The sequence below is a fragment of the Leptonotus elevatus genome, chromosome 14 (genome assembly GCF_054856555.1).
Source record: "Leptonotus elevatus isolate MCC_2025b chromosome 14, RoL_Lele_1.0, whole genome shotgun sequence".
Taxonomy (NCBI): domain Eukaryota; kingdom Metazoa; phylum Chordata; class Actinopteri; order Syngnathiformes; family Syngnathidae; genus Leptonotus; species Leptonotus elevatus.
The window spans coordinates 9,079,157-9,105,128 of NC_141252.1; the positions used below are offsets into that span (position 1 = coordinate 9,079,157).

The 25,972-nt window shown below is 42.5% G+C and overlaps 4 protein-coding genes across 5 annotated transcripts; 2 read left to right on the top strand and 2 right to left on the bottom strand.

Moving 5' to 3' along the window:
• Positions 1-47: 47 nt before the first annotated feature.
• LOC147162880 (transmembrane protein 151B) lies at positions 48-7,213 on the top strand. Its single transcript, XM_086094906.1, has 2 exons — positions 48-724; positions 4,920-7,213. The coding sequence occupies exons 1-2, from the start codon at positions 614-616 to the stop codon at positions 6,489-6,491; spliced, it is 1,683 nt and encodes a 560-aa protein (XP_085951032.1). The 5' UTR covers positions 48-613; the 3' UTR covers positions 6,492-7,213.
• A 154-nt stretch (positions 7,214-7,367) lies between these two features.
• Positions 7,368-12,514, top strand: lrr1 (leucine rich repeat protein 1). The gene is made up of 5 exons (XM_086094993.1): positions 7,368-7,891; positions 8,310-8,408; positions 9,706-9,958; positions 10,048-10,522; positions 11,960-12,514. Exons 1-5 carry the CDS (start codon positions 7,709-7,711, stop codon positions 12,213-12,215), a joined length of 1,266 nt encoding a protein of 421 aa, XP_085951119.1. The 5' UTR covers positions 7,368-7,708; the 3' UTR covers positions 12,216-12,514.
• A 740-nt stretch (positions 12,515-13,254) lies between these two features.
• dnaaf2 (dynein axonemal assembly factor 2) lies at positions 13,255-17,282 on the bottom strand. Of its 2 annotated transcripts, none has more exons than XM_086095050.1 (3): positions 17,133-17,282; positions 15,018-16,876; positions 13,255-14,128 (listed from the first exon to the last, which is right to left on the bottom strand). In XM_086095050.1, the coding sequence occupies exons 2-3, from the start codon at positions 16,782-16,784 to the stop codon at positions 13,778-13,780; spliced, it is 2,118 nt and encodes a 705-aa protein (XP_085951176.1). In that variant the 5' UTR covers positions 16,785-16,876; positions 17,133-17,282; the 3' UTR covers positions 13,255-13,777. The 2 variants fall into 2 exon arrangements, with proteins under 2 accessions (XP_085951176.1, XP_085951175.1); XM_086095049.1 differs by having other exon boundaries at positions 13,255-14,131.
• Positions 17,283-18,817: 1,535 nt separating this feature from the next.
• On the bottom strand, positions 18,818-24,254 carry LOC147162883 (Krueppel-like factor 11). The gene is made up of 4 exons (XM_086095623.1): positions 24,037-24,254; positions 23,130-23,417; positions 20,815-21,670; positions 18,818-19,534 (listed from the first exon to the last, which is right to left on the bottom strand). Exons 1-4 carry the CDS (start codon positions 24,073-24,075, stop codon positions 19,233-19,235), a joined length of 1,485 nt encoding a protein of 494 aa, XP_085951749.1. The 5' UTR covers positions 24,076-24,254; the 3' UTR covers positions 18,818-19,232.
• Positions 24,255-25,972: the final 1,718 nt, after the last annotated feature.

The following is a 25,972-nucleotide window of genomic DNA, read 5'->3' on the forward strand; positions in this document are numbered from 1 at the left end:
TCAAAATAAAGGCACCCCAGAAACCGGAAGTGGATTTATGACTGCTTTTACATCGTCTGTCTCATCGTTTAGCCAAATTATCATATTACGGCGAGGACAGCCCCTGCTTGGAAATTTTGGAAATTCTTGTATTTTTCAGTGCGTTTGAACTAGGCACTAACTTAAAATGTCTTGAGACGTAATTCCCTCATTTAAAAAATGAATGCTTGTCCATATGGGACGATGTTTTCTTGAGAATTGCGGCTTCGTCTCGCTGACATCACACATCCCGAAGAACATTTTTGTCATGACCTCCTCCTCCCTTTGTGCAGCAGTGAAATCGGTGCGATTGAGGATGTCGGGTTAAATCGTTACGCATTCTGTTGACTTTTTCGCTGACTGCATGATGGTCAACCTTTGCTGTCTCTGCTGCGGTGAAATCCCACAACCCCGCCCCCCTCGGTCGGGACCACCGCGGGATCCCCGCCTCACAGTGCAGCTGCAGCCCACCGGCACCACCACCACCAGCAGTAGAGTGGTTCCGAAGGGCAAGCGAGCGCAGGGGGATACGACTGCACGCGCCGACAAAATGGACTGATCGTTCACTTGCCGCCTGACATGCAAGAAGTGCAGGATGCTCTCCTCCGACCTGGACTCAACGGAAGACACCGAGGCCAGCGCTCTCAATGATGCTGAGGAAGAGGAGCAGGAGGCGGGTTCTCCAGCTGAGAGTGAAGTGGATGAGGTAAGCGCATGCACTCGCAGGTTTACCTGCAACATCTCATGAGATCCAAAGCCAGGAGCCCGCATCACAAATTCTACATTTGCATTGATAGTAGGCTAATGTTCATTCAGTGTTGATTAACTATACTTATTGTTGTGGTAGTAGTTTGCAGTAGTGTGCACCTGTGTCCCACTCACACTAAAAGCTCTAAGTATGATCGTAAACAAATCCTCAAATGACGGCATCTCAACTCTGTAGTGGGAGTCACTGCAAAAATAAATCTTTCCTGTCAACATTCTCGCCATCGCAAGTCTAGTCATGTGTCATTTAAGACAATAAATAATAATCAATTCAGTTTTCAGTACAATTCCTGTGTCCTGAAGAGGGTTGAAAGCATTTCAACATACATATATTGAAATTATGCATTGTTAAAATGATTTTTGCACAATACTGTAATCAACGTCATCATTTAATCTGTACATTGGATGTTATATTCATATGCTTTGTTTGCAATTAGATTTAATTGCCCCTAAGTAGCCACCCTGTGATCAAGTATAAAGGACCTGAAAGCAATATTTGGATAAAAATATCTTAACAACTTAGAAGTAAATTTCAACCTGGTTGAATATTACTTGAGTCAAGTTGAATATTATTTGAGTAAAAGTCCTAAAGTACCTGACATTTGCTTTTTTTTTCCCGCCTCTCTCAAAAGTAATTTGCAGATATTAAATGTACTGGTTAGGACATCTGCCTTATATTTCAGACGTCGTGTGTTCAAATTTGGGCTCCGGCCTCCCTGTATGGTTTACTTCTAGTTAATGGTTAAAGGTCTGTGTGTTCGCTAATGAGCAAAGTTAGCTAGCATATATTAGCCTGGCCATCACTTAAACAAGCTAATGATAACTAAATGTACATTGCTATTCTTATTTCACTGGATCAATATGAATTTATTTAACTCATTCACTGCCATTGACGACTATAGATGTCAAAAATTTATGTGAACTATTTCTATTAGTTTAACAATTTTTCATTAATTTAATTTTTTATGAAAACATATTTTTTTATTGTACATTAATAACAGATATAAAATTATCATGCAATTAATTACGATTAAATGCCCCTTATTTTTTATATATTTTTTAAAATTAGACTTGACGGCCGATTAATTTTTTTAAATTGTAATTAATCACATGACTGCACTAGTTAACTAACGATTAATCACAAATTTGATATCTGTTCTAAATTTACAATAGTTTTTTTTCTAGGTTTTCATACTCTTGTTAGCAAAAGTGGATTTTTTTTAAACTAATAAAAATAGTTCAAATGAATTTTTGACGTCTATAGCCGTCAATGGCAGTGAATGAGTTAATATACCGTAATGTGCATGGGGGGTGTTTTTTGAATGACGATATTTCCATCATTCTATGTAAGCCTTAAAGGCACTTCATCTAATGTATGAAAACGCACTCTGCAAGAGAAACAATTTCTTGTGATTTTATTTGGCAGTAAAAAGTAACAAAAAAGGCCAGGAGAAATGTATCAAATGAAAGTTGTACATTTTATTTAGGAAAAGTCAAAGTGAAAGTTGCCAGAAATATAAATAACAAAAGCACAGCTACCGATATGTGAAAATTCTACTTAAGTACAAAAACAAGTATGGATGCATTCAGATGTCTGGCCTTTTTCTGACACACGGTTAAACAGGCCTCCAAAAAGGATTTGAATTTCACCTGGCATGGAGCCATGAATGCAGAAGCAATCATCCTATCCATCTCCTGGAGACCATGAATCTGCCCAAAAAGCTGTGTCAATCCATAGAGGAGATGTCAGTAAGTCGATTGGCAGTCGTACAGGATCAGTCAAGGATTCACTGAAATGATATGTGGGACTGCAGATGAATCCGTTTTCAACTTCAAATCATTGAGTGTGTAGATAAAGAGGATGAAGACAGTGCGTCTCCATTGAGGATGTCACTGCTGCCTGTGGGTCTGTCCTCTGTGTGGTTCATCATGAATTGAATTGAATCCCTGACCCCCCCCCCCCACCCCCCTAAATCAAGTGTGGTTGAAGCAGTACAATGACATCTCTTCGCCTGAGCCTGTGCAGTAATGGATGGCTTGTTGTCAGCAAAGAATCCTTTCACTCCATTAAACACAAAGTGACAAAACAGGATCTCCTGAAGAAGACTAACAAGATGGGAACATTGTCTTTTTTTAATTTGTAGACCTCCAAAAGATCCCGCTTGTGCACAACTGATTTAATTCATTGAAATACATTAGGGGTGCATGTATTACTGTCTTAGCTTTAGGCAATTGTACTTGCTGATTGCTACAATTTGACTTCTGCTTAGTATTGCAAATGTCAGCAGTTTTCTGCTCGTCTGCCCTGAGGCAAATAAATACGTCGGATGACACGGTGGAATGAGTGAATGTACAGTATTGTGCAAAACAGCTGTCATTTCAACAGTAAAATAATAAATACCGAAGTAGGACAGATACAGTTAAGCAAAAATACAATGGTGAACTAGTGGTTTGCACGTCTGCCACACATTCGTCAAAAGAATATCATGAAAACCAACATTAAATGCCCATGACCTTAAATCAGGAAATGCATGCTGTGTGGTCTGACGAGTCCACACGTCCAATTGTTTTTGGAAAGCATAGACGTTGTGTCCTGTGGCCCAAAGAGGAAAAGGACCATCCCGATTGTGGTTAGTGCAAAGTTCAAAAGCCAGAATCTGAGATGGTACAGGGGTGTGTTACTGTCCACGGCACGGGTAACTTCTTCACCTGTGAAGGCACCATTAATGCTGAAAGGTACACTGTAAAAAAAATAAAAATAAAAATAAAATAAAATCTAGGTAGGCTACATTTTACAAGGAGTTTTCTGGACATATTACCAGTTTATAAAAACAAAAAAGCTACTCAAAAGTTGAGGAACAAACCCACAACCTTCAGATTGGGAGACAGCCACTCTACCACCTGAGCCATGCAATTCCTGCTGTTTATTAGTAAATTGATGGTGTCAGGCGGAATCCTTGTACCTCCAAGAGACCAGTTTTTGGTCTCATTTTGGACACACCAGCAATTCAGTATAGTGACAAACAACAAGAGTGGCATGGCTCAGGTGGGGTAGAGTGGCCGTCTCACAAGCTGAAGGTCATGAGTTCGTTCCTCAACACTTGAGGAACTTTTTTTTTATAAACTCTGAGTGGAAAAAAACGTTATTAGTTTTTTCAAGTAAATATTATTCTTTTTTTCTTTCTCTTTTTTTTACAGTGTACATACCAGAGATGGGTGCTCGCAACTCAGACTTTGTAGTGTATTCAGTTGAATATAGATTAACTCATTCACAAATTCATTTTAACTATTTATATTAGTTTACCATTTATTTTCCATTTTTGTTAACAAGAGTATGAAAACCTAGGATTTTTTGTACATTTAGAACAGATATCAAATTTGTGATTAATCGTGAGTTAACTAGTGAAGTCATGCGATTAATTACTATTACAAATTTTAATTGCCTGATGCCCCTAAATTTTTACAATCTTTTCTTCTTCTTTTTTTAATAAAATAAATAAATAAATAAAATAATAATAAATAATATATATATATATATATATATATATTTTTTTTTTATAATCTTTTTTTTAAGAAAAGATTATTAAAAATTTTGGGGCGTCAGGCGATTAAATTTTTTTGCATGACCACTAGTTAACTCACGATTAATCACAAATTGTATGTCTGTTCCAATACAAAAAAAATCTAGGTTTTCATGCTCTTGTTAACAAAAGTGGGAAAAAATATTCAACTAATAGAAATAGTTTAAAGGAATTTTTGACGTCTATAGCCGTCAATGGCAGTGAACGAGTTAAAAATTATTTGCAAATGATTGTATTATGTTTTTATTTACATTTTACACAATGCCCTCACTTCATTGGTAGCACCGTTATATTAATAAGTTCAGAGGTGACAACATCTCATCCTTCAGCATGCATTGCAGGCCTCACAGGGCCGCTGTGCTTTAATTGAATTCCCCTGAGCTTTCTTCCCTTTTGATTTACTTTGTGCTTAGCTGTGGGAAAGCTTCACAATTTACAGTGCGCGCTCATTCATTAGCATTTGGGCTACAAGTCGTGAAATCACTGCCATGTTTTAGGAGGCTCATTGCTCTAAGTGGCCCATTCCTCACCAAGCTTCTCAACTTCTCTCCACAGCAGCGTCCAGTCAAGCAGTCTTTGGGTGCCTGCGTGTGCCGTGAGTCTCACTGGCGCTGCCTGCTGCTCTCCCTGCTCATGTACAGCTGCCTGGGCGCAGTCAGCTGGTGCCAACTGAGCCGCGTCACCAAGATCAGCTTCAACTCGGCCCTCGCGTCCACTTTCACCGTCTCCTTTGCCTCGGCCACGCAGAGGGGCCCCCATCCCGGAGGTCACTCCATGATCTACCACGACAGCCCTTGCTCGGACGGCTACATCTACATCCCCTTAGCCTTCCTCTTCCTGCTCTACGTGTTGTACATGGTGGAGTGCTGGCACTGCCGGGCCCGCAGTGAACTCCAGTGCAAAGCAGACGTCGACAGCGTGTACGAACGCGTGGCGCGCATGCGGCAGGCTCAGCCGTGCATATGGTGGAAAGCCATCAGCTACCACTTTGTGCGCCGGACGCGGCAAGTCACCCGCTACCGCAACGGGGACTCCTACACCACCACGCAGGTGTACAACGAGAGGGTCAACACGCACGTGGCTGAAGGCGAGTTCGACTACGGCCGCTGTGGGATGAAGGACGTGTCGCGTGACCTCAGAGGCTTGGATGAACATCCGGCGTCTCGCCTGCAGTTCACCAAATGTTTCAGCTTCACGGAGGCCGGCCCGGAGAACGATTACCTTAACCAGCGGGCCAGGTTCTTCTCGGAAGTCGAAGGTTTGGATGATTACATGGAGGCCAGGGAGGGGATGCAGCTAAAAAATGTGGACTTCAGGGATAATCTGATTGCATACGTGCACCCGGATAAAATGCCCTGGTACACCTCTCAGTTGGCTTTCTGGCTGGCGGCTCTCTTCACGCTCTCCTGGCCCTTGAGAGTGCTCATAGAGTACCGCACCGCATATGTGCACTACCGCATTGAAAAACTGTTTGGGATAGACTACACCACTCCTCTGGATGAAGATCGGAACGTTACTTGCGTTATCCCCAGAGTTGACACGCTGGACAGCACGGAGTTGGAGTGGCACATCCGCTGTAACCGCCAGGTGATTCCCAGCTACTCGGAGGCCATGCTGATCAACATGAGCAACGGCGACTCCAATTCCCTGCACGACACCGAATGCACCACGTCCTCCAACTGCTACCTCCTGGACTGCAGCCCCACCACTCAGAGCTACGGGGCGCTTCAGAGTCAGTCGGGGCGGGAAGGCGGGCGCGGGAGGACGAGGAGGAGGACCGTCACCAGCTCCAGCTGCTCTTCTCTCTTCTCTTGCCAGGGAGCGCGCTTCCGATCACGCCTGTCCTCGGCAACTTCCCGCTTCTCCCTGTGTCGCATGTACGGGTCACGTCGCACGGTGGCTCTGTGGAGGAGCCGCAGCAGCAATATGACGGACCCCTGTTGCGTGGACGGGGGTTGCTCGGACTCCAGTCAGCTGGCCCTCAGCGACAGTCCGCCCAATTACAGCGATGCCAGGTTCTTTCCTGTGCTGATAGTGCACGGGTCTGACAGATGCGAGGGCGAGGACGCCAGAGGGGGGCAGCAGCACATACGAAGGGACTCAACATGTGTGGAGACATCCCTGTGAAGAAGACACTTGATTTATGTAAATACAGAACGAGAGAAAAATGTGCTTTCAATAAATGGATCATTCCAAAATTGGAGGTCAATTCAGGTAAAATACATTTTTAAACATGGACCATTCATTTTATAATTTGTTACAGTTTCAAGAAAAACAGGTGAAGCCATCATATAATTTGATTTGTCCATCTTAACCATCAAAAGTACTTCCAAAATATTACTAAATAAACCCTGTACCATTAAATAGTACGACCTATTACTGACAGGGACTAAGCCAAAAGTCAAACAACACTAATTAAAGTAAACAGGGTTTCAAGTAAAAGGTTTGCAAATAAAAAAAATGTAACCACTAACCTAAGAGATGTGAGGGAGTTGTGCTCCAAGTAAAGTAGTATTCATTCAAAATAATGTAAAAAAAATAATAATAGTCATAATACTTGATGTTATGATAAAGTAAATTCGACGAGTATGCGGAGTCCAGTGTACTGTCCTGCATTACATATATTTGGCCACAAGAGGTCACCATTTTTAAACTATTTACTAATCCATTACAATAAAAGGGATTCACAGGAAAAAAAATTAAATTTACCTGAATGTATGTTTGTTTGTTTGTTGTCTTTCTTTTCCAAATTTGACAGAACATTTTGTCACAAGACGCATTTGGCACGACTCATCTTTGTAGTCAACATTTCTTTTTTTAAATCGTTTTAATAAAGCTATGGATGGAGAGTATCTTGCATTATTGTCATTATGCTCCCAGGTTCACGTTCCTCCGCGTCGCTGCTATTTTTTCTGTCTAACTTGTGTTTGCTGATGTTTAGATTCATTTTTGAAAGCGCTCGTGTTGTAAACAACATATTCCTTTTTTATTGTGAAAGTGCACTGACGTCATTTCCAACGCGCGGGCTTGCGCTAACAGTGAGGAGCTAATCATCCACATTAAACTAGTCTGGGCCGATCATTTGTATTACTAACCACAGAAAGGGGAGTGTCGCCAGTTTTCTGCACTACCACGAGCACGTCCGTGGACTGGCGGGTCCTGGACCGTCGTGGCAATGCGACTTTCTGCCCCGTTTTCTCTGAAGTCCGACACCCAGGACGTGAGTCGCTTCAGCGGGTTGTTTTCACCGAAGTTTACCCCCGGCGGTATGCGTCGCCCCTGCCCTTGTTAGCTCGGAGCTGGCTGTACAATTTATAATACCCCCCGATAGACGGACGATCAGGATGAAATTGCAGTGCGATGTGGAGGTGGTGAACCGTATGCTACCCACCTTCGGCATGAAAAGTCGCGGCAAAGGGGCGAGGGCGGTGCTGTCCATCGGGAAGCATTTGGACAAGACCAGTCAACGCTGTAACGTCTACATGATGATCTGCACGGCCAAGGACAGAACAGGCTCAAAGTATAAGGTCTGATAAGGCTCTCTTGTTCCTGATATACATTACTTGGTGTATTTTTTGGCTAATTGTGTGGAAAAGCATCATTTTTTTGCCAGTTATACGAACAAAGCTACATTCATATGTAAATAATTTTCAGACTACAATAATCTAATGAAATTGGATCATTTGTCATGACGTGACACATTTGATGATCTAGCCAGGCTTGAATGTTGTTGTTGTTGTTTTCTGCAACACCTTCATTAAGGTAATCGGGTATTTTCCAATCTCCTTAGATGTGCTAAAATAAGGCAGAGTGTAAATAGTTGCTGTCATAAAGGGGCCCTACACAATTCGAACATTTCTCAAAACGTTCCTGCCTGAACTCGTGGAGAACATGACGTCCGATTATCATCACACTTGCCGAACATCAGCCAATTTTGTCTTGCAGCTCAAAGGCAACATCGAGAAGTTCTTCACGTGGTTTGTGGAGGAGGGCAAAGCCACGGTGAGATTAAAGGAACCTGCTGTCGACATCTGTCTGAGCAAGGTAGGTTGACGTTGATTTGTCAAACGGCATTTAACTGCCAGTTCATTTACTGCCGCAAGCGTCCGCTTGCCCGTTTTGTTGCAAATACAAAACGTGTTTGTTTTGACGGTCATGAACAGACACCACGGCGGCCTCATTGTTTCCAGTGGCTGCTGAGCCTGAACGTTGTCAGAGAGCGCTGACCTTTCACCCACATTTCGAACACTACTGACAATAACACTCAATTTACAAATGTCCGATGGTGAATTTAGCTGGGTAAACACAGATTAATCACAGCTCACCTGTTTTCTGAAGCTGAGCTGTGATTGGTTGTTACCTGACACCTGAGCATCTGTGATATAATTTCCACTGGAAAGGCAAGTGGCAAAATGGCTGCCTTCTGATATTGATACAAATAAAATACCAAAATACCGTATTTAGTCTAGTGGGGCTGCATAGAACATATTATTGTCCCCCAAAAATTTTGGGTTGACTTTTCCTTAAAATTTTTGTTCCACCAGAAATGAGTGCAGTAACAACGCTTATTTAGGACTATGTATATTTTTCTTCTTCTCCTCTTAACGCCATTCTATTCCGCTAACTCATTCACTGCCATTGACAGCTATAGACGTCAAAAATTCATTTGAACTATATAACATTTTTTTAGTATGAAAGCCTAGATTTTAACAAAAGTATGAAAACCTAGAATATTTTTTTGGGTATTAAAACAGATGTAAAATTTGTGATTAATCATGAGTTAACTAGTGAAGTCATGCGATTAATTACGATTACAAATGGTAAACGCCTGATGCCCTTAATTTTTAATAACCTTTTCCTTAAAAAAAACAAAAAAAAACGTTTTAATTTGTAATAAAAAAAAAATTTTAAAGGAGAAAATATAAAAAATTTGAGGCGTCGGGCGATTACAATTTTTAAACGTAATTAATCACATGACTTCACTAGTTAACTCACGATTAATCACAAATTTTATATCTGTTTTAATACCCCAAAAAATATTCTAGGTTTTCATACTTTTGTTAACAAAAGTGGGAAAAAATGTTAAACTAGAAACAGTTCAAAAAAAAATTTGACGTCTATAGCCGTCATTGGCAGTGAATGAGTTAATAATAAAAACAAAATGAAACAGTCAAAGCGTCCTTTGAAGTGTAGAATTTTGAAGAACATCATCAATTAAACCCAAAAAGGCTGTAAGTGGACAAGCTGCGAAATGACGATAGCAATAACCACCGCTACTTTTAACGCGCCGACGTCCACTGTCGCCATATCAAACAAACGTATGATGTCACTTGATGCTCAGGCCGACGCAAACAGCTTGAAGCACTTCCTGTCGGCCGCTCGCTTGGCGGACAAGGGCGGCGACGCCAGCAGCCTCCCGCTCTCCACCCTCACGCCCGTCCGCGCCAGGGACGTGGAGCAGCCCAAGAAGAAGCTGACCATCGTCTCCAAGAAGGACTACCCGCTCACCTCCAGCTTCCCGTACTCCCTGGAGCAGCTGCAGGTCTCCTACTGCAAGCTGTCTCGCGTCGACATGCGCATGCTGTCGCTGAAAGGTGCGTTGACGTTCAAAGACGACTTCGTAGTGACAGCATGGTGGTGATAGTGGTGTTTTTTTTTTTTTTGTTGCTTTTTTTCCGCACAGCCCTTCGCAAACTGGACCTGAGCAACAACCACATCAAGAAGCTCCCCGCAACCATCGGCGATCTGGCCTGCCTGTCCGAGCTGGTCCTCCACAGCAACCACCTGGAAGCCTTTAGCGAGGCCCTCTGTCTGTCCACGCTACAGCGGACCCTCCAGGTCCTCGACCTCAGCCAGAACCGACTGCAGGCGCTACCCGCTCAGTTCTGCCAGCTCCGGGAGCTGGTGAACCTCAAGCTGGACGACAACAAGCTCGTCTTTCTGCCCTTCCACTTGGGACGCCTCACCAAATTGAGGTTCCTGTCCGCGGCGCACAACCAGCTAGCTATGCTGCCCGGAGACTTCCGCAAGCTGAGGCTGGAGAATCTGGACTTGTTCGGTAACCCGTTCGTCCAGTCCAACCCTCTGGACCACATCATGCGGCTCTCGTTCCCGGTTTCTCTTCAGGAGCTGGCTTCCCGGACGATAGCAAACCTCAGGTTTGAATGATTTTACGCATCAAGATTCCTATATTGAGTGCACGGCAGAGTAGAAACAAGATACAATAAAAGAGGAGGCTATTTGTTACACACAAGAGATTTTGCGCTTTAATTTCTAACCTACATATTTGGCAAGTAAAATTAGTGAGCATTTTTTTCAAAAAAGAGGCTCGAAGCTTTTATTATCATTCCCACTTGAAACAAAGACAATTTACACACGTATTTAAAACAACCACATCCTGTAGCTTAGCCTTTACGTCTGCTAGCTTAATGCTAATACTTACAAATAATGCAAAGCACCGTAATAGCTTCAGTGTCACTATTATATCTAGAGCCCGGCTGATAAGAATTTTTTTTTAAACGATTCTGGTGTTTAGCAGAATAAAATACCGATAACCAATTCATTGGACGATTAATCTAAAAAATTACAAAAAATACAACAACATGGAGAAAAGTGTTGTTGTTTTTGTCCGTGGAAACGTTTGATTGTCGTTATTTTTGTCTTATGTTGAAATGAAGTGCTAATATCGACCAATTCAATCAATAATTAATTATAGCCCTTTAAGCAACGGATATTTGAATGCAAACAAAGGACCCACACATCTACACAGATAATAAAATAATCATACATAACAAATAATATAACAATACTCCCTGACATATTTTTTTATCCCCTGCGAAGAACGACTAATATTCATGTTGAGGAGTTGTGATGTCCGCTAATTTCTTGTATATCTTTGTGTCTGTATTATACGACCATTTAATTGCAGCAAAATGTTACTATCGATTTTTAGAAAGCACAATATTATAAAATGGAGTAGATGAACCCAAAGCCTAAAGCGCCTGGCAAAACATGTCCTATGGGTGACATTTGAGTCGCATCCGAAAACCTGAAGTTTAAAAAAAAAAAAAAATTGATATCTCAGCTCCAGAAGCAGAAAGAAACAAAATTCCAAAAACATTTCAGAGCTTACACCTGTGGCGTTCTCACAAACATAAGTTTATTATTACAAACCTTCAATATATTTTTTTAAAAATCAACAAATAAATTTACCTTCAACACTGGACGGAGCGCAGTTGTAAAAACCTCGGGGAATCGAGTGATATATTTGTCATTCATTCCGTTTTAAAGCCGTTAATATTTTCAACATCCTCATTGTCTACAAACATATTTCTGTGCCACTGATTCGAAATTGCGTTCATTATTTCATAACAACCCCGCCAATCTGCGGAAGCCGTAAATGCTCGAATCAAATTCCAAGACAAGCTATATCGGGATGCATTTCATCGGCTAAGAGACCAAGAACAAGACGGTGTGCAACAGTTCAGTCGTTTCTGGCCGAATAAATTCAACTAGATCAACAATTTCACCTCATAAAAAGCTTATCAAATCTCATACCTCATCTCCTAATGATTTTTGATTTCCTTTTTTTCCAGGATCCCATACGGACCTCAACTCATCCCCGCGCGCTTGTGCCGAGACCTGGAATTGGCCAAGATTTGCGACTGCGGGCGCTCCTGCGTCAGCTTTTACATCAAGATGTGCGTGAGCATGAACCTGCACCAAGTTTCTCACACGGTGGTTCTCGTGGACGACATGGGAGGGACAGACGCTCCGGTGCAGCAGTTCTTCTGCTCCCTTTCTTGCTATTCCGAGTTCTTGGACAATTCCCTGCAGAGGGGAATCAGATGAGGACATGACGCCGAAAAAGTAGTTTGCGAAGTGTCGTCGGGTCAGTATTGAACATTTAATTTTCTAGAAATACACAAAAAGGCGAGCATGGCTGCTCCAGCTGAATTGAAAATGTTTCCTCCTGCATCCACCTACTGACCTGTTTGCGCAGGATGAGGGAATAACGCAATTAAAATGGGACATGACCTCCTTGCCTCTATATTGGGAGAAGTTCTAAAGAGAGTTTTTCTTGTGCTAGTGACCCACTATTTTTCTATGTGTTACACATTTAAATAAAAGTATCCATTTGTTTAAAGCTGTGACTTTTTCCGCAAAAATATCTTTACAATAGCCTTTTTATTTGACCATTTATGACTGTTGACTGCTGTTCACAATTGGTATTCCTGCAAGATTCTGGGTTCGAATTTCCCGCTCTCTCGTCTGCCGATGTGACGTCATGTGCGTGTTGTGTATGTGAAGAAGGGTATGTGCAGTTTCATTTATCATCAACAGGTGGCAGTAGCAGTTCGAAATGGAATATTCTACGTTCATTGGTTTAGAAGGAAGTTTTTATTTATGTGTGACCTCAAAATTATTTATAACCTGCGCAATCAGTCGCGCACGCAATAGATGGAAGTCTGTCATATTGGAAAACATTACAAATATATATATTTATGGTCATTTTTGGGGTTGAACGATTTTGAAAAATAATTTAAGCTTCCTTAACTCATTCACTGCCATTGTCGGCTATAGACGTCAAAAATTAATTTGAATTTTTTTTCCCCATTTTTGTTAAGAGTATGAAAACCTTTTATTTATTTTTTATTTTTTTCATTCAATGGCAGTGAATGAGTTAATGGAACAATAAACAGTATCAGATTTATTCTTATTATGTTTTGGTTTTATAGGTTAGGCTTATGCTAAAATAAAGGCAAATGTACCACAAATTATAATGAAAAGCAGTTTATCTGCTTAGTGTTTGCATCAAGCCGTTTATTTGTTGAAGATTATTATAAAACTCAGTTGAAGAAAAAAAAAATCTACAAACTCCTGTTCAAAAGCCAAGTTTTGTGATATATAGTTTTTTTTTTTACAAGGATTGATAATTTAAAAAAACAAATTAAAAATCCACAATTAAAATGTGACGTTTAACCTATACAACTCATTTGTAAAAAAAACAAAAAAAAAACGTAATGCTTTGAGGAAAGGTAAAATAACTATAATATAGTTGCACTACTGTGCACACACTCATAACTGGGTATGTGGCTGTGCTCAGAAAGAACCGATCACGTTAAACCTCACGTTAAATGGAAGCCAGCACACACCTGCCACTATTTCCCATGCCTGTGATTAAAGTTGAAATGACGTTCAGATGTTCCAGGCGGCCTTTCATGACATGACACAAGCCATGGGCTGGATGGTTAATTCTGAACACAGCCAACATGCCCAATTATCATAACTTGAATATTCAGAAGTAGTATTAAAAATCTGCGATCTAGCCGGGGTGCCAATGCTAACACTGTACAACACAATCATTGACACCAAGTCAGGTTTTCATGAAACAATTGAACCATTCTTCCATCTCAGTCAAGTTCATACATGAGCGAGTTCTGGAAGACGAATCCCGCTGATGTGGCGTGATCGCTGAACACCGTCTCGTTTCCATCCTGGTCAATTTCCCTCAGCGAGGCAGGTGGCGGCTTCTTGTCCGCTTCTGGTTTTTGGATGATCTCCTTTTCTGGCAGGTCATCGTCCTCTTCCACCCGGCTCACCTCATCGTTCGTTGAGATTGGGGCGCTTTCCTCAGGTATGTGGCGTCCGCCAATGTAAGTGGCTTCCTCTGGTGTCTCATTTGTTTCTTTGATGGTTTTCAAGCTTATTTCTGTACGCGGGGCTTCACCAGATGATTCATCCTCTTGTAGTGTTTCTATTACCTGCTAGTAGAAACATAAATTCATTATTTTAATTTCTCTGTGAATATTTTTACTATTAAATTAGTGTTTATAATTGAAATATGTGTATAAATAATAAAAGTAACACAACTGGGACCATTTTGTGAGATGTAAACAATTCTTTATTTACCTCAATCGCCCCCCCCCCCCCTCTCCCTTCCATGAGAAAATTTTTGAAGTTAAACCGTGTTACGTAATGGATTGTGTTCCACTCATAGCAAAGGTAATGCAGTAATTACAACCACCTGCTATTGTTAGGAGGCGTCTTTTTGTAGTGTGTTGTTGTTGTTGTTTTTAAGTTGACGGTACACCCAGTGATCAATTGGGCCACTACAGTCAATAAAAGCAACTGTTGTTGGTAGAAATGCTGGAGCACAATGTTCTACTTAAGACGTCAGGAATTTGTTTATGATTTGTTCCATTTTCAATTGGCAATTAAAGACATAAAAGGTGGCTGAATGTGTTGCTATTTGTTTTTAATCAAACACAAACAATGAAAAAAATGCCAATTTTCGCGGATTCCGCGCAAGTAGAAAAAAAAACGTTCTTTGCAATAATATGTTGTACGCAGCCCACTAGTCTGATTAATTAATTTGTGGAATATTAATTAAGTAGCAAAATACATCTCAAGGGGCGGCCATTTTGCCACTTGCTAGCGGCTAACGACCAATCACGGCTCACCTGTTTTGTTTTTTAAGCTGAGCCCATGATTGGTCATACTGTATTTTAATAATGCTAGTGTTTGGAAAAGTTTGTGTATTCTGCTTTAAACAATACATAAATGTCCATGATATAATATGGTGGCTAACGAATCTTTACTAATCCAGACCAATCATGTATTAAAATGATATTCCAGATTGTCAGGACTCACCTTAACATCCTTCTCTTTGGTCTCTGCAATTTCCTGTTTCCCACTTTCTCTTCTTCTCACTGTCAACTGCTCCTCGTCCCTCACAGGATCCCGACTTTGATTTTCGTTGAGGTTGAGCTGACTTTGTTTAAAGTGAAGGACATCCTGTTCTTCAGTTTTCAGCGTGTCGTCCTCCACCTCGTCTCTTCTATTTTCTTCAGCTCCTTGCTCCTCTTCACATGTTCTTTTTTTCACTGTCAAGTGCTGCTCCTCACTAATATCGCCTTCTTCCCGATCGCCCATCTCAGGTTCCTCACCCTCCAAGCTCTCCTCGTCTTTCGTCACCTTCTCTTCTGCGTCGGGGGGTTTTAGTGTATCGGCGTCCTTGCGTACTTGGACGCTTGAGTCTGAACACGAGTCCACATGTGAATTTTCGACACCACTAGAAGGTTCAGTGGGGACCAGTGGTAAAATCTGGAGTAGCTTTTCTTGATTGGAATCCATTTTCTGCGGCACATCTTCTTCCCTCACTGGATCCTGATTTGTATGTTCATCAAGGTTGACCAAACTCTCTTTAATATAAAGTACATTCTCTTCTCCATTTTCCTCTGCACGCTCTTTTCTCTTCTCTACCAATCTGTTTTCCTCCTCCACAAATTCTTCTTCCTTTTCAAGTCCTTGACTTTCTTCAGCTTCCTCCATGCCACCTTCCGTCTCCTTATCACTCCAGTAGAAGTCCATCGCCTGATTGGAGGGAAGGACGGGCAGCGTGACTGTCAGCTGTCCTCTCTGCTTGCTGAACTTGGCGTCCCCTCCTTCCTCGTCCACCGGGTAGGATAGAGGCAGCTCCAGTCTGTAGGCGGGGTTCTCGGACTCCAGCAACAGACTTTTCTCTTTCACTTCCAGGTTGGCGCTTGCTACGGACTTCAGCAGGGGTACGTCGATGGTGACGACGATCTCTTTGGGCCTGGGGCTCTTTCCGGAGTCCCGGGAGCATCTGAAGTCCTGCAGGTCGATGAATGATCGGTATTTCACGGCGTAACTTGGCTCAGTGGGCACTTTGCTTTTCTCGTCCTTAATTTTGAAGCTCATAGGTTTGGGATCAGGGCTGGTTGTTTTCGGGGGGGTTTCATCCGGGTATGGGAAGGCAAGTGGGTCATCTTCAGGAGGCTTGGCTGTATATCCAGGGATGGGTTTACGGATGACACAAGGCTGAGGCGTGCCCTTGTACTTTGTGTTCATCTCCCTCACATTGTTTTTGTCGAGTGTCACCTTAAAGGCATCCTGGATTCCCTGAACGGCCGTGCTGCTCACCATTTGCATGAATTCAGACTTTTTGTTTGCTATGTGGAGGGTGTCGGGGTGGAAAATGACATCATAGATCATGATTTTGTTCCCTTTTGGATCGGTGTCTTGCCTTCCTGGGGGCAAATTGTGAGGCAGTGACCAGCACTGCCCTCTGCGACCATCCTCAGACACCCCCCACTTACATTCGGGCTTCCCGACTTTATCATTGGCACAGATGTTGATGTAGCACTTCTGCTTGCGGTTTACACTGGTCCTCAGGGACCTGAATGGTTTCGGGTGGATAAACTCAATGTTGTTTCCCCTCTCCTTCTCCAGGATAGCAATTTCCTCCTCGTAGATCCTCCTGTTCTCCGGATCCGCGATCTCCTGGACGTAATCATTCAGCATCTCCCGGAATTTCTCATCTTTAAACGCCTTTGTCAATCTCTTCATTTCATCTCCCGTCATGTTGAGGTCTTTTAGTGTTTGTCCAATATCCATAGTGATGTCGAGAAATCACAGATAACTCAGGGAAACAAATTTAAAGAGGATGTTATATTACCATGGCAGGAGAAGTTTCTCCTTCAGATCGCCTGCAACGAGAGTCCCCCAAAATGAACATTTTGACATTACTGTAACTGCAACTCGCCGGATTAACAATTATATAATTAATTATCTATCTTTTTCTTTCTTTTTTCTTTATTGCTCAAAAATGCTTTTCTCCATTTTGACAGCGTTCGTAGCACATGTAAACATCAACGAAGATGGTGATGTTTGAGGCTTTGAGTAACTATTCATTGATCTAAAGGAAGTTACGCTCGTGACGAACAATTCTATAAATTATCTTACCGTACATGTTCCCCGACTTTAAATGCAACCCAATGTCTTCAATCGAGTTCAGTACCTTTGCCGTTACATACTGTGGAGTAACTAACATAATTGGGGGTCTAGTTTTTTAAAACGCCATTCTCTTCTTAGTGTTCATGCGTGTACTGTAACCATAGCAACCAATACAGCGTTGATACGAGGAAGAAATGCATCTAGAAAGAACCATTCTTTAAAAAAAAATAAAAAATACAATCCGTACATATGTGTGCTCATATATTGTTACCTATATAAAGTGTTTTAAAAATGGGAAAAGAAAAAAAGGGAGGAAACTCAAGTGAAAACATGCTTTACGTTTTTTTTTTTTTTTTTTTTAATTGTGGATCACGTGACTTATTACACCTAACACTATTTTAAGTAATATATATTCATGGGACGTTTTAAGTAATCTTTTACAATGTTTCAATTAAAGTGGCGGTTTTTTTGGGGGTGTTTTTTACATTCTACAAGTTATGGTAATGTTTCAATTTAGCCATCAGATGTCGCTATTGACCGCGCTCATGGGGACTAATTAAACCGCGAGTAAGTCGGTCAGTAAGGCAAAGGGGCGGGTGTGTAGGCAAGGCATGTGATTGGTCGCGCCCCCAACTTGTTCATTTTTCTCTCTCTCTGATTGGAAGGAGGGCGCTGTTGCTAGGTGAGACCGCTACAAGAAAGAAGCATTGAGTACGTTTAAGTTATTTTTGCATTATACAATTCTAATGACAGTAATAAACTATGGTGTAATTAGTAATTAATCGTAGCAAATAAGCAGTATTGAAAATCAATGGATGGTTCATGATACAAAAGTTACAAGTTACATATATCACCAACGTGGTTCTCGTGGGCATCATTGCAGGAATCAGTACCCAAAAAGCAGCTCTCAGTTTCAAAAAGGTTGGAATTTTTCCCTTTTCTATCCATTTAGCCATATTCTATAGTGATTGTCCTTATTAGGGCAATGGGAAAGTTGGAGCCTATCCCAGATGACTTTGGGTTAGAGGCGGGTACAATTGGAATGCGGGAGTCGGAGTCGAACCCCCACTGAAATGAAGAGAACGCATGAGCCAAGTTTCGAACTCGCAACCTCAGAACTGTGTGGCAGATGTGCTAACTACTACTCTCATTACTGGCCCCTTTTTGTGCATCACACTTAAAATCAATTGAATCAGTGTTCATAATGCCTTGTAATCCGTTTTCAATCATGTCAACGTGACCTTTATCAAGAAATATCCTCCCCCTTTTTGCCCCATGGGACCAAAAGTGAATGGGATTTAATGGTGTGCAATAAACGAGAGCGCACACTCAACATTTTTGGTCTGCCCTGACTCATTGAGCAGTCTGGCAGCCTGGTGTATAAACAAGACATGACGTCTGTGCGCGGTCTTACAAAACCGAGCTTTTATAGCGCCGATAAACCAATCACTGAGCCAGAAGGGAAGCTGGCCCACATGCTCGTCAGCACATTCGGGAGGATGCGCGTGCGAGCTTCAGACCAAAAAAGGGCGGCGAGGGCGAACAGTGTGACACGCAGGATGTGGGAAGGCACCGCTCACTGTCTTTTATGGAGGATCGCTGACTCAACTGAGAGCCCACACTTTATTTTTCCTGGATTAGATCCTGGGAGAAGTCATGGCTAAAAGTAGAAAACAAGCAACAAAGACAGCGTGAACAGTAAATGAGTCATCTTTTTAATTACAAATATGTATTAAATAATATGAAAGTTACACATAAGAGGTATGCAGTAATCATAAAGGTATTGTCGTAGTAATGGTGATTACATATTCATATTTACATTGTTTGTATATCAACACGTTCCTCAAATAGGCAACAAAACATTCACATAATGTGTCACAACAAATAAAAAAATGTTGCGGAAGGGTGGAAAATACGAAATTCAAAGTCGTACAAAGGCTTTGGCAAAGAGTGCATCCATTCAACAAAAAGAATCCTTTTGTGTAAATGTACAAATGAGCAGTAGAGATGTAAAGGTCCAGTGCATGTTTGTTTGTTTTCTTTTCTTCCCGTGAGTCAAGACGGCCGCATGTGCCGGGCCGCTCCCTGCATTAGTTAAGTGTTCCTTGCCTACTGAGTGCCGGCAGGTACCAGCATGCTTATCGTGGCCAGGTTGGCTTTGGCGGGAGGGTTCTTGCCGGCGGCCATCTTGTTCAGGTTCCGAACGTCGGCCTGCCAGGTGGGAATCTTCTTGGTGGTCATGTGGCGCCGGGCGTGTTTGGTGAGGTGATCGCTGCGCATGAACCGCCGGTCGCACACGGGGCACACAAACTTCTTTTCGCCGGTGTGCGTCCGCCGGTGGCGGGAGAGCTCGTCGGAGCGGGCGAACCTTTTGTCGCAGCCGTCCCAGCTGCAGCTGAACGGCTTTTCACCTAATTAAAAAAGAAAAGGAAAAGGAGGTGGTCAGTCAGTCACTTAGCGGTCATAACACATCAATGTGTAGAGCTGTGATTCTAAAAGTGTGGTACAAGGTGCCATATTATCTACCACTTAAGTACAGTTCAGTTGTTTTTAACTTTTTGCAATGACGGCCATATGAAGCTTCATGAAGCACTTGTGATATTCTTTGACTCCTCTAGATGGCACTCTTGGTTGAATGTAATCACTTTCCATTGCACTTCAAACCAAGAGCACAAGTAAAAACTAAATTAAAAAACATTAGAAGTGCTTCATGAAGCTTCATTTTCCCATCACTACTTTTTAGCTCAACATATTTATATCTAATCTTGAATAACTTTTTGTTTTTATAATCTATACTACAAAAAAATTTATCATTGTTGATCTGTCCACGCCAGCGATGTAGTGACAGGCAGGCAGAAAAATTCAATTGTCTTCCACTAGATGGCACCAGCTTCGTGGCTAAGTTGAAACGAGATCTCCTTTTTTTTTTTTTAAGAATACAGTAAACCCCCGCTTATTTGTGGTTCACGACTAATAACTGTTTTGGTCTCTCGTCTATTTGGTGTGTAATTCCACGTTTGACCACTGGATGGCAGCACAAAATTAGAGGAAGTTAAAAGTAAAGCCTTTTTGCTGTAAATTCTGCTTTAGACAGTGATGTCTCTAGGTTGATTTTTATAATGTACATCTTTAGGCATGATTACTGATGTATACTGTGAGATGGTAAGTTTGTTATTAAAAATTATGGGGGATTTGTTTACTGGAAACAACAACTGGATTAGTACACTGTCTGTATTTGTATCCATTACTCTAGCTCACTCTAAATATATTTAAAGTATTATTGTATAATAATAATAATGGTGTATTATGAATTATTTTTAAGCATTTAAATCATTTTAAAAATTCAGCTAATGCTATAACAACATGCACATGGAGTATTTAAATAAAGTGTTTTTTTTTCTAAATCAAATAATGTGGAAAATCAAAGTTTAGAAATATAGTTTGTGGTACATTTACAATTTTTTTTTCTATTCCTTGTAGGGTTTGGTCCCTAACATCCACAAGTTTTTAGAGTTTACCGTTTAAACTTATTGTGACTTTTTTTCTTATAAAATATGTGCCTTGACTCAAAGTTGGGAAACATTAGATCACTCTCCTCCACTGTGGAATTCTTACAAACAGGACGTTGCGGCAGCCGCACTGAATTCCGCATCCTTGTGAGTTATTAACGGCGCGCCAAAAACCTGCTCACCCGTGTGCGTGCGAAGATGAGCCTTGAGGTGCGAGCTCTTGAAGTACGTCTTCCTGCAACCGGGAAAGTTGCACACGTAGTTTCTCCGGCGGGAAAAGTCCATCTTTGTGGCCGCCGCGCCGCCGCCGGGCCCCGTCGGCACGTAGACCGGGGCCGGGGCCAGCGGGAGCAGTTTGGTGTTGCCCAGCGTCATGACAGTCTGAGGGCCGTGGGACCCCTGGGGCACCGAGGACTGGGGGAGGACCAGCATCACCGTGCCCTGAGGAACGGCCGAGCCCACGATGAGGGACTGCTGCATTGCGGCGGGGTTGGCGGCGGCGGGCTGGGGGAGAATTGGCGTGGAGGCAGTCCGGGCCCCGGCGGAACACGTCTGGACCGCGCTGGGGATTAAGGCTGATATGATACCCGACTGGCCGTTAAAGGGGAACATCTGGCAGATGATTTGAGGGCTGGTGACCGGAGACGGGGTCAGGGTCGCCTGAGCAGGGGGGCTGTTTTGCGCTTGGCTGTTAACAAGAATATGTGCGGGGACATTGTCCAAAGTGGGCTTGGGAGGACCGGCCTTGATTGTTGAATATGTGTCAAGAAAAGGCGATGCAGGTGTGATGTTCTTCTTCTGCTGCTGCTGCTGCTGCTGGCAGGCCGTCACCTTCTCGAAATTGGGGGCCACCGGAATGTGGTATTGCCAGGGGGAGCTGTCGGCCGTGTGGCGGATTACGCTCGTGGCCATGGACCTGCAGGGAGGGGCGAGCGAGGGCGGGCTCTTGGCCACCGAGGAGGCGGCGCATTGCGAGGACGCGCCGCTGCTGGAGGACGAGGTCTCGGCAAAGCTGGGGCTGTGAGGCGGAGTCATGCACTGTGACGAGACCAAAGACAACGATCAGGAGGAGCGTCCAGACAAGCCTTAGGTGGTCGTCTCATATAGTGACAGGCAGAACAAATAAATTCTCTTCCACTGGATGGGTAATTTACATGAATACCCAATTTTACTAAGCAGTGTTAAAGGGGGAACTGCTTTTGATTCAAGTGCTCCCCAACCTTAATTGAACCAATTAGGAGAAATCCCTCACACACACACAACAGAAATCCTGTTGGATACACATTCAAACTAGCTTTGGGTTAATGATGTACCTCCTGCCATCTTGAAGATAATGTCATTGTTCTGCCTGCCACTAAAAGTCACTGGCATAGAAAAACAACCAAACCTATTAAGGGGGGTGGGGGTCCGATCACAATTGTATACTGCCGATTCCAATACTGATCGTCCGTAATTGAGATTGGCAGATACCAATTCCTATCACATAGATTAGCTGCACATTTTTTCGATTAAAGAGCTGCTCACTAACGATTATCTGTCTATTATATTTTTCGATTAATGGAGGAATCCGATTTTTTTTTTTAAGTATATCAAAATTGATTGACATACGCCAATCACGCACTTGTCCATGCAAATCGGTCGATCACAAACAGTGGCTGATCAATCGAGTATTTTACGTATTTTATATATATATTTTTAAACTTTACACCGATCTGATCGACTGCTCACTATGTTGCATTTTATGCAAAATCGTGATCGGCTGTAATGTCTTAAAAATTGATCAATGATGTCATTGATTGGCTTTACATGTAATATTTAATGTTTATCAGTGTTTTTTTTGGTCATTTCTTTCCCCAAAGCATTTCAGTTGGCGTCAATTAGTCGTGGGTTTTCGCTATTCACGGACCGGGCCAGTCTCTATCACTTGCGAATGGTTGTAGGGTAAATATAAACTTTGTTCTTTTTTTTAATAGATGTATTGCTCCATCATCTAATCGAATCAGTGATCAATTATTTCAAACTCGTTGATTGCTGATTGGCTGAACAATCCTGATCGTGTGAAATTGGGTGAAATTGGATGCTTTCCCACAGCTGGTTGGGCAACACTGCTCTTACCTCAAACTTTTTCAACCCAAAATAACTCATTACCTGCTTAGGTTGTGGGCAACTGCAACTTATGCCAGCTAATTTTAATTTACTCTGAAGTGGCAGCCAGTCAGTTTCAAACATACCAGAACATATCATATACTGCTCTAATGTTAACCTATACAGTGATATTTGTGGGGTATAAGAACTGAGCCCTGAGGTGAATATTAAACATCAGCCGAGTAACTGACTCCACTTAAAATATTTTCTACTTGCAGAGGCCACAAGGTGGCAGCAAATAACTCATTTTATATCAATGAAGCTCCTCAACTCACTTCTAATTGTTTCCGGAGCATCAACATGTCACCAGATTGCATATGCAGGGGTTAGAGGTCAGTCTTGAGAGTCTTACCAGAGAAGAAAGGGACACAAAGTCTTTTGAGGGCTCCGGGAGCTCGGGCGGCAGGATGGAGTCGCAGGAGTCCGAGGCCGGGGTCAGGGGTCGCGGCTTGCAGGGGTTGGGCCTGTTGACGCCGACAAAGTGCCCCCAGGAGCTCATGCACACCAGCGCCTCGGCGGCCTCCAGGTCCGTGTACTCCAGACCGGGAGAGCATCTGCTGTTGCCACCGGGGACGGCCAGCTCGACGGTGTCGTGCCTCCTCCGCTTTGCGTAGGACCCGCACTGATCGGCGGACTTGTTCTGAAGGGAAAAGCGGCGTAAACGATCAAGTTCTGGCTCAGTTCGCATCACAGCGCGGAAATAAGCACAATGACAATAGGTGGGCCGGCTGCTCAGTCACTGTTTCCTGCATCTCAACTTGCAAATTAAGTGAGAGGGCGGAGGGCTGCTGAGTTACTGATTACACCCTGGCCCAGCATGCACTGCCCCACATTTGGAGCCAGGACGCCTCCCATGGCCAAATATAGACCAAAGAGTGACGTGCTGCCCAGATGAGCCATGTGAAATCCCCCATAAAGCAGGTCTGCCTCTGGAAGCTTGATCATGCCTATTATGCCTTCTTCCAGTAAACAAACCCTTTAAAGGTTAACATGCACACACAAATTAATGGAAAATCAAAAGTTATATATTAAATTGGCATTGCATGTATTAAAAGATTGAATTAAAAAGAAAACGAAATGTACCAAAAAAAATGTGTCTTTTGCGCTAAAGGGATGCTTGTCATTCTTCAAAATTGACCACAGGTTGCGTAGCGATGACGGTTAAGCAAGTCATGACGGTCAAGCGATCATTAACAAGTTACAGTATAAAAATAAAGACATCACAACCGTTAAAACAACTATATAGAAAAACGTCTTACCCCGCGAGGGTCCATTTCGATATACTTCCGGGCTGGCATGAGTGACCAACACGTTCAAATGTCACTTTTTTATGTGCTCGTCAAAGCCCAGTTAAGTGAACAAAGACACAGCGCTTCCCGGTGCCGGTGCTTGTTCTGAGGCAGGGCTGAGGTCGTTTCTTTTTTTTTTTCCACCACTCTCGGACTGGCTCCCTCTTTTCTCTCAGCTGTGTGAGTAAAACAGGGGGCGGAGAGAAAAAAAGAAAAACAAAACTCACAGCGCGCACCGGGAGGGTGGCAACACTCGGCCAATCGCAATCTCGTGTGTGCGGCGCCTCGGCCAATCGGCGGGCGGCGTGCGCGTGGACAGTGCGTGCTCAGCGGGCGGTTGGAGGAAACGGGGTGCGTGGCCGTTGGTGGGCGTGGCCTCGCGAGTCAGCGGTGTCAGAGTAAACCCGGTGAACTGCTATCCGTTAAACTAGGCGAAAGGTCGATCGAGTGTATGCTGCATCCGCGGACTGTGGGAATTTTAAGTGTTACACGTTTACCACAGCGTCGCGCATTAACGATGATGCCGAATTGTAAACGCTAGTGGATCGACATAATAATGTATCGTCGGGGGAATTTTTAGCAAGTGGCAAAATAACTGCCACGCTATACTTAAGCAGGAGTACATACACTTGCGCAAAAACAGACTGATAACAATATTTATTTGAGGAGAATTTTAGTTTGCCAGAAACGGGCGAAGGAGTAGAATGTAGTTTGTACTATACTGATATTTGTTGGGCCAATAAAAGTAAATTATTAAAAGTAAATATTATTTCGTCCGAGTAACCTCAACTAAATCCCATCTTGCACAATGCAAAGCTGCAGCTGCTTGACATGAGTACATTATTGTACATCACGTCACACGCAAAAATGTGTATCCAGGTCAGTTACTTAACCACGCGGCATGGGAAAACACCATGGCTTTCAATTATTCGGTGCAAAATCGACGCTATTTTGAAAAGCGTCTATTTTAGGCAAAGCGACGTGTTTCACAACATAGTTGTTGCCTCAAACGCAGCATGAATGCAGGTCGACGCCGCGCAGTTTCCGATAGTCTTTGAATGCAACATTAGCGTTTGATGTAGCGCGCGCGCCTCTTATTTGTTTTTAAGGTGTTTGTGCATCTGCTGATGAAAAGAAACAACATTGTAAAAAGAAAATGATTTACCTTTAATTTAAAAAAATCGTGTTTTGAAATGTAAGTAAAATAGTAATTATTCCTCCACATGTAGCCACTGTGGTGTTAATGGTTCTTAAAATACCTTAATTTTAAAACAAATTTTGATTTGATAATCTAGTTTATTTATAATACATATTATGAGAATGAGTGTTTCCGGGCTGTTGTTACAGGTCTTCTGAGGTTATATATGTTTTTAGAATTGCATGTTGGCCAGGATCGAATTATACTCTTGAGCATTTGTAATTGGCCTACAGACTACAGTGTGTTTCGAACCTTTACATTAAGGTAACTTGTCAGTGTCCATGTGTGTGTGTGTGTGTGTGTGTGTGTGTGTAGGCTTGATGCTAAAAGACCCCCAAACCTCATTCCAATCTGCAAAACAACTGATAACCAAAAGCAACACCCTTTCTTGTCCAGATTATGAAAACATTCTTAAAAATAAGCCTCAATAATACATACGCAAGAGCAAAGTTAGTCCTGACCTACATATGACGTTATATCACTGAAACTGTGCAAATGAAAGGAGCATGTGTCACAAGGCCCACACTGACAAAAAAAACAGCCAAGAATATCAACAGTCAAAGTTTATTTAATAAAGAAAAAGGAGCACACCGTTTTTGGGTTTGGATTTCAGTTTATGCCTTTATTTGTGGATGTTTTTCCTGCGCTTGCGTGGGTTTTCTTTGTCTTCCTCCCACATTCCAAAAACAGACATGCTAGGCTCATTGA

Excerpts from the sequence above, each read along its gene's own strand:
- LOC147162880 (XM_086094906.1), top strand. The coding sequence starts at position 614 with ATGCTCTCCTCCGACCTGGACTCAACGGAAGACACCGAGGCCAGCGCT. Across the intron at positions 725-4,919 it reads CTGAGAGTGAAGTGGATGAG|CAGCGTCCAGTCAAGCAGTC; the intron begins GTAAGCGCATGC and ends TTCTCTCCACAG.
- lrr1 (XM_086094993.1), top strand. The coding sequence starts at position 7,709 with ATGAAATTGCAGTGCGATGTGGAGGTGGTGAACCGTATGCTACCCACC. Across the intron at positions 8,409-9,705 it reads TCGACATCTGTCTGAGCAAG|GCCGACGCAAACAGCTTGAA; the intron begins GTAGGTTGACGT and ends CTTGATGCTCAG. Across the intron at positions 9,959-10,047 it reads GCGCATGCTGTCGCTGAAAG|CCCTTCGCAAACTGGACCTG; the intron begins GTGCGTTGACGT and ends TTTTCCGCACAG.
- dnaaf2 (XM_086095049.1), bottom strand. The coding sequence starts at position 16,784 with ATGGATATTGGACAAACACTAAAAGACCTCAACATGACGGGAGATGAA. Across the intron at positions 14,132-15,017 it reads CCAAAGAGAAGGATGTTAAG|CAGGTAATAGAAACACTACA; the intron begins GTGAGTCCTGAC and ends TGTTTCTACTAG.
- LOC147162883 (XM_086095623.1), bottom strand. The coding sequence starts at position 24,075 with ATGCCAGCCCGGAAGTATATCGAAATGGACCCTCGCGGG. Across the intron at positions 23,418-24,036 it reads TCGAAATGGACCCTCGCGGG|AACAAGTCCGCCGATCAGTG; the intron begins GTAAGACGTTTT and ends TTTTCCCTTCAG. Across the intron at positions 21,671-23,129 it reads TTGTGTCCCTTTCTTCTCTG|TGCATGACTCCGCCTCACAG; the intron begins GTAAGACTCTCA and ends GTCTCGTCACAG.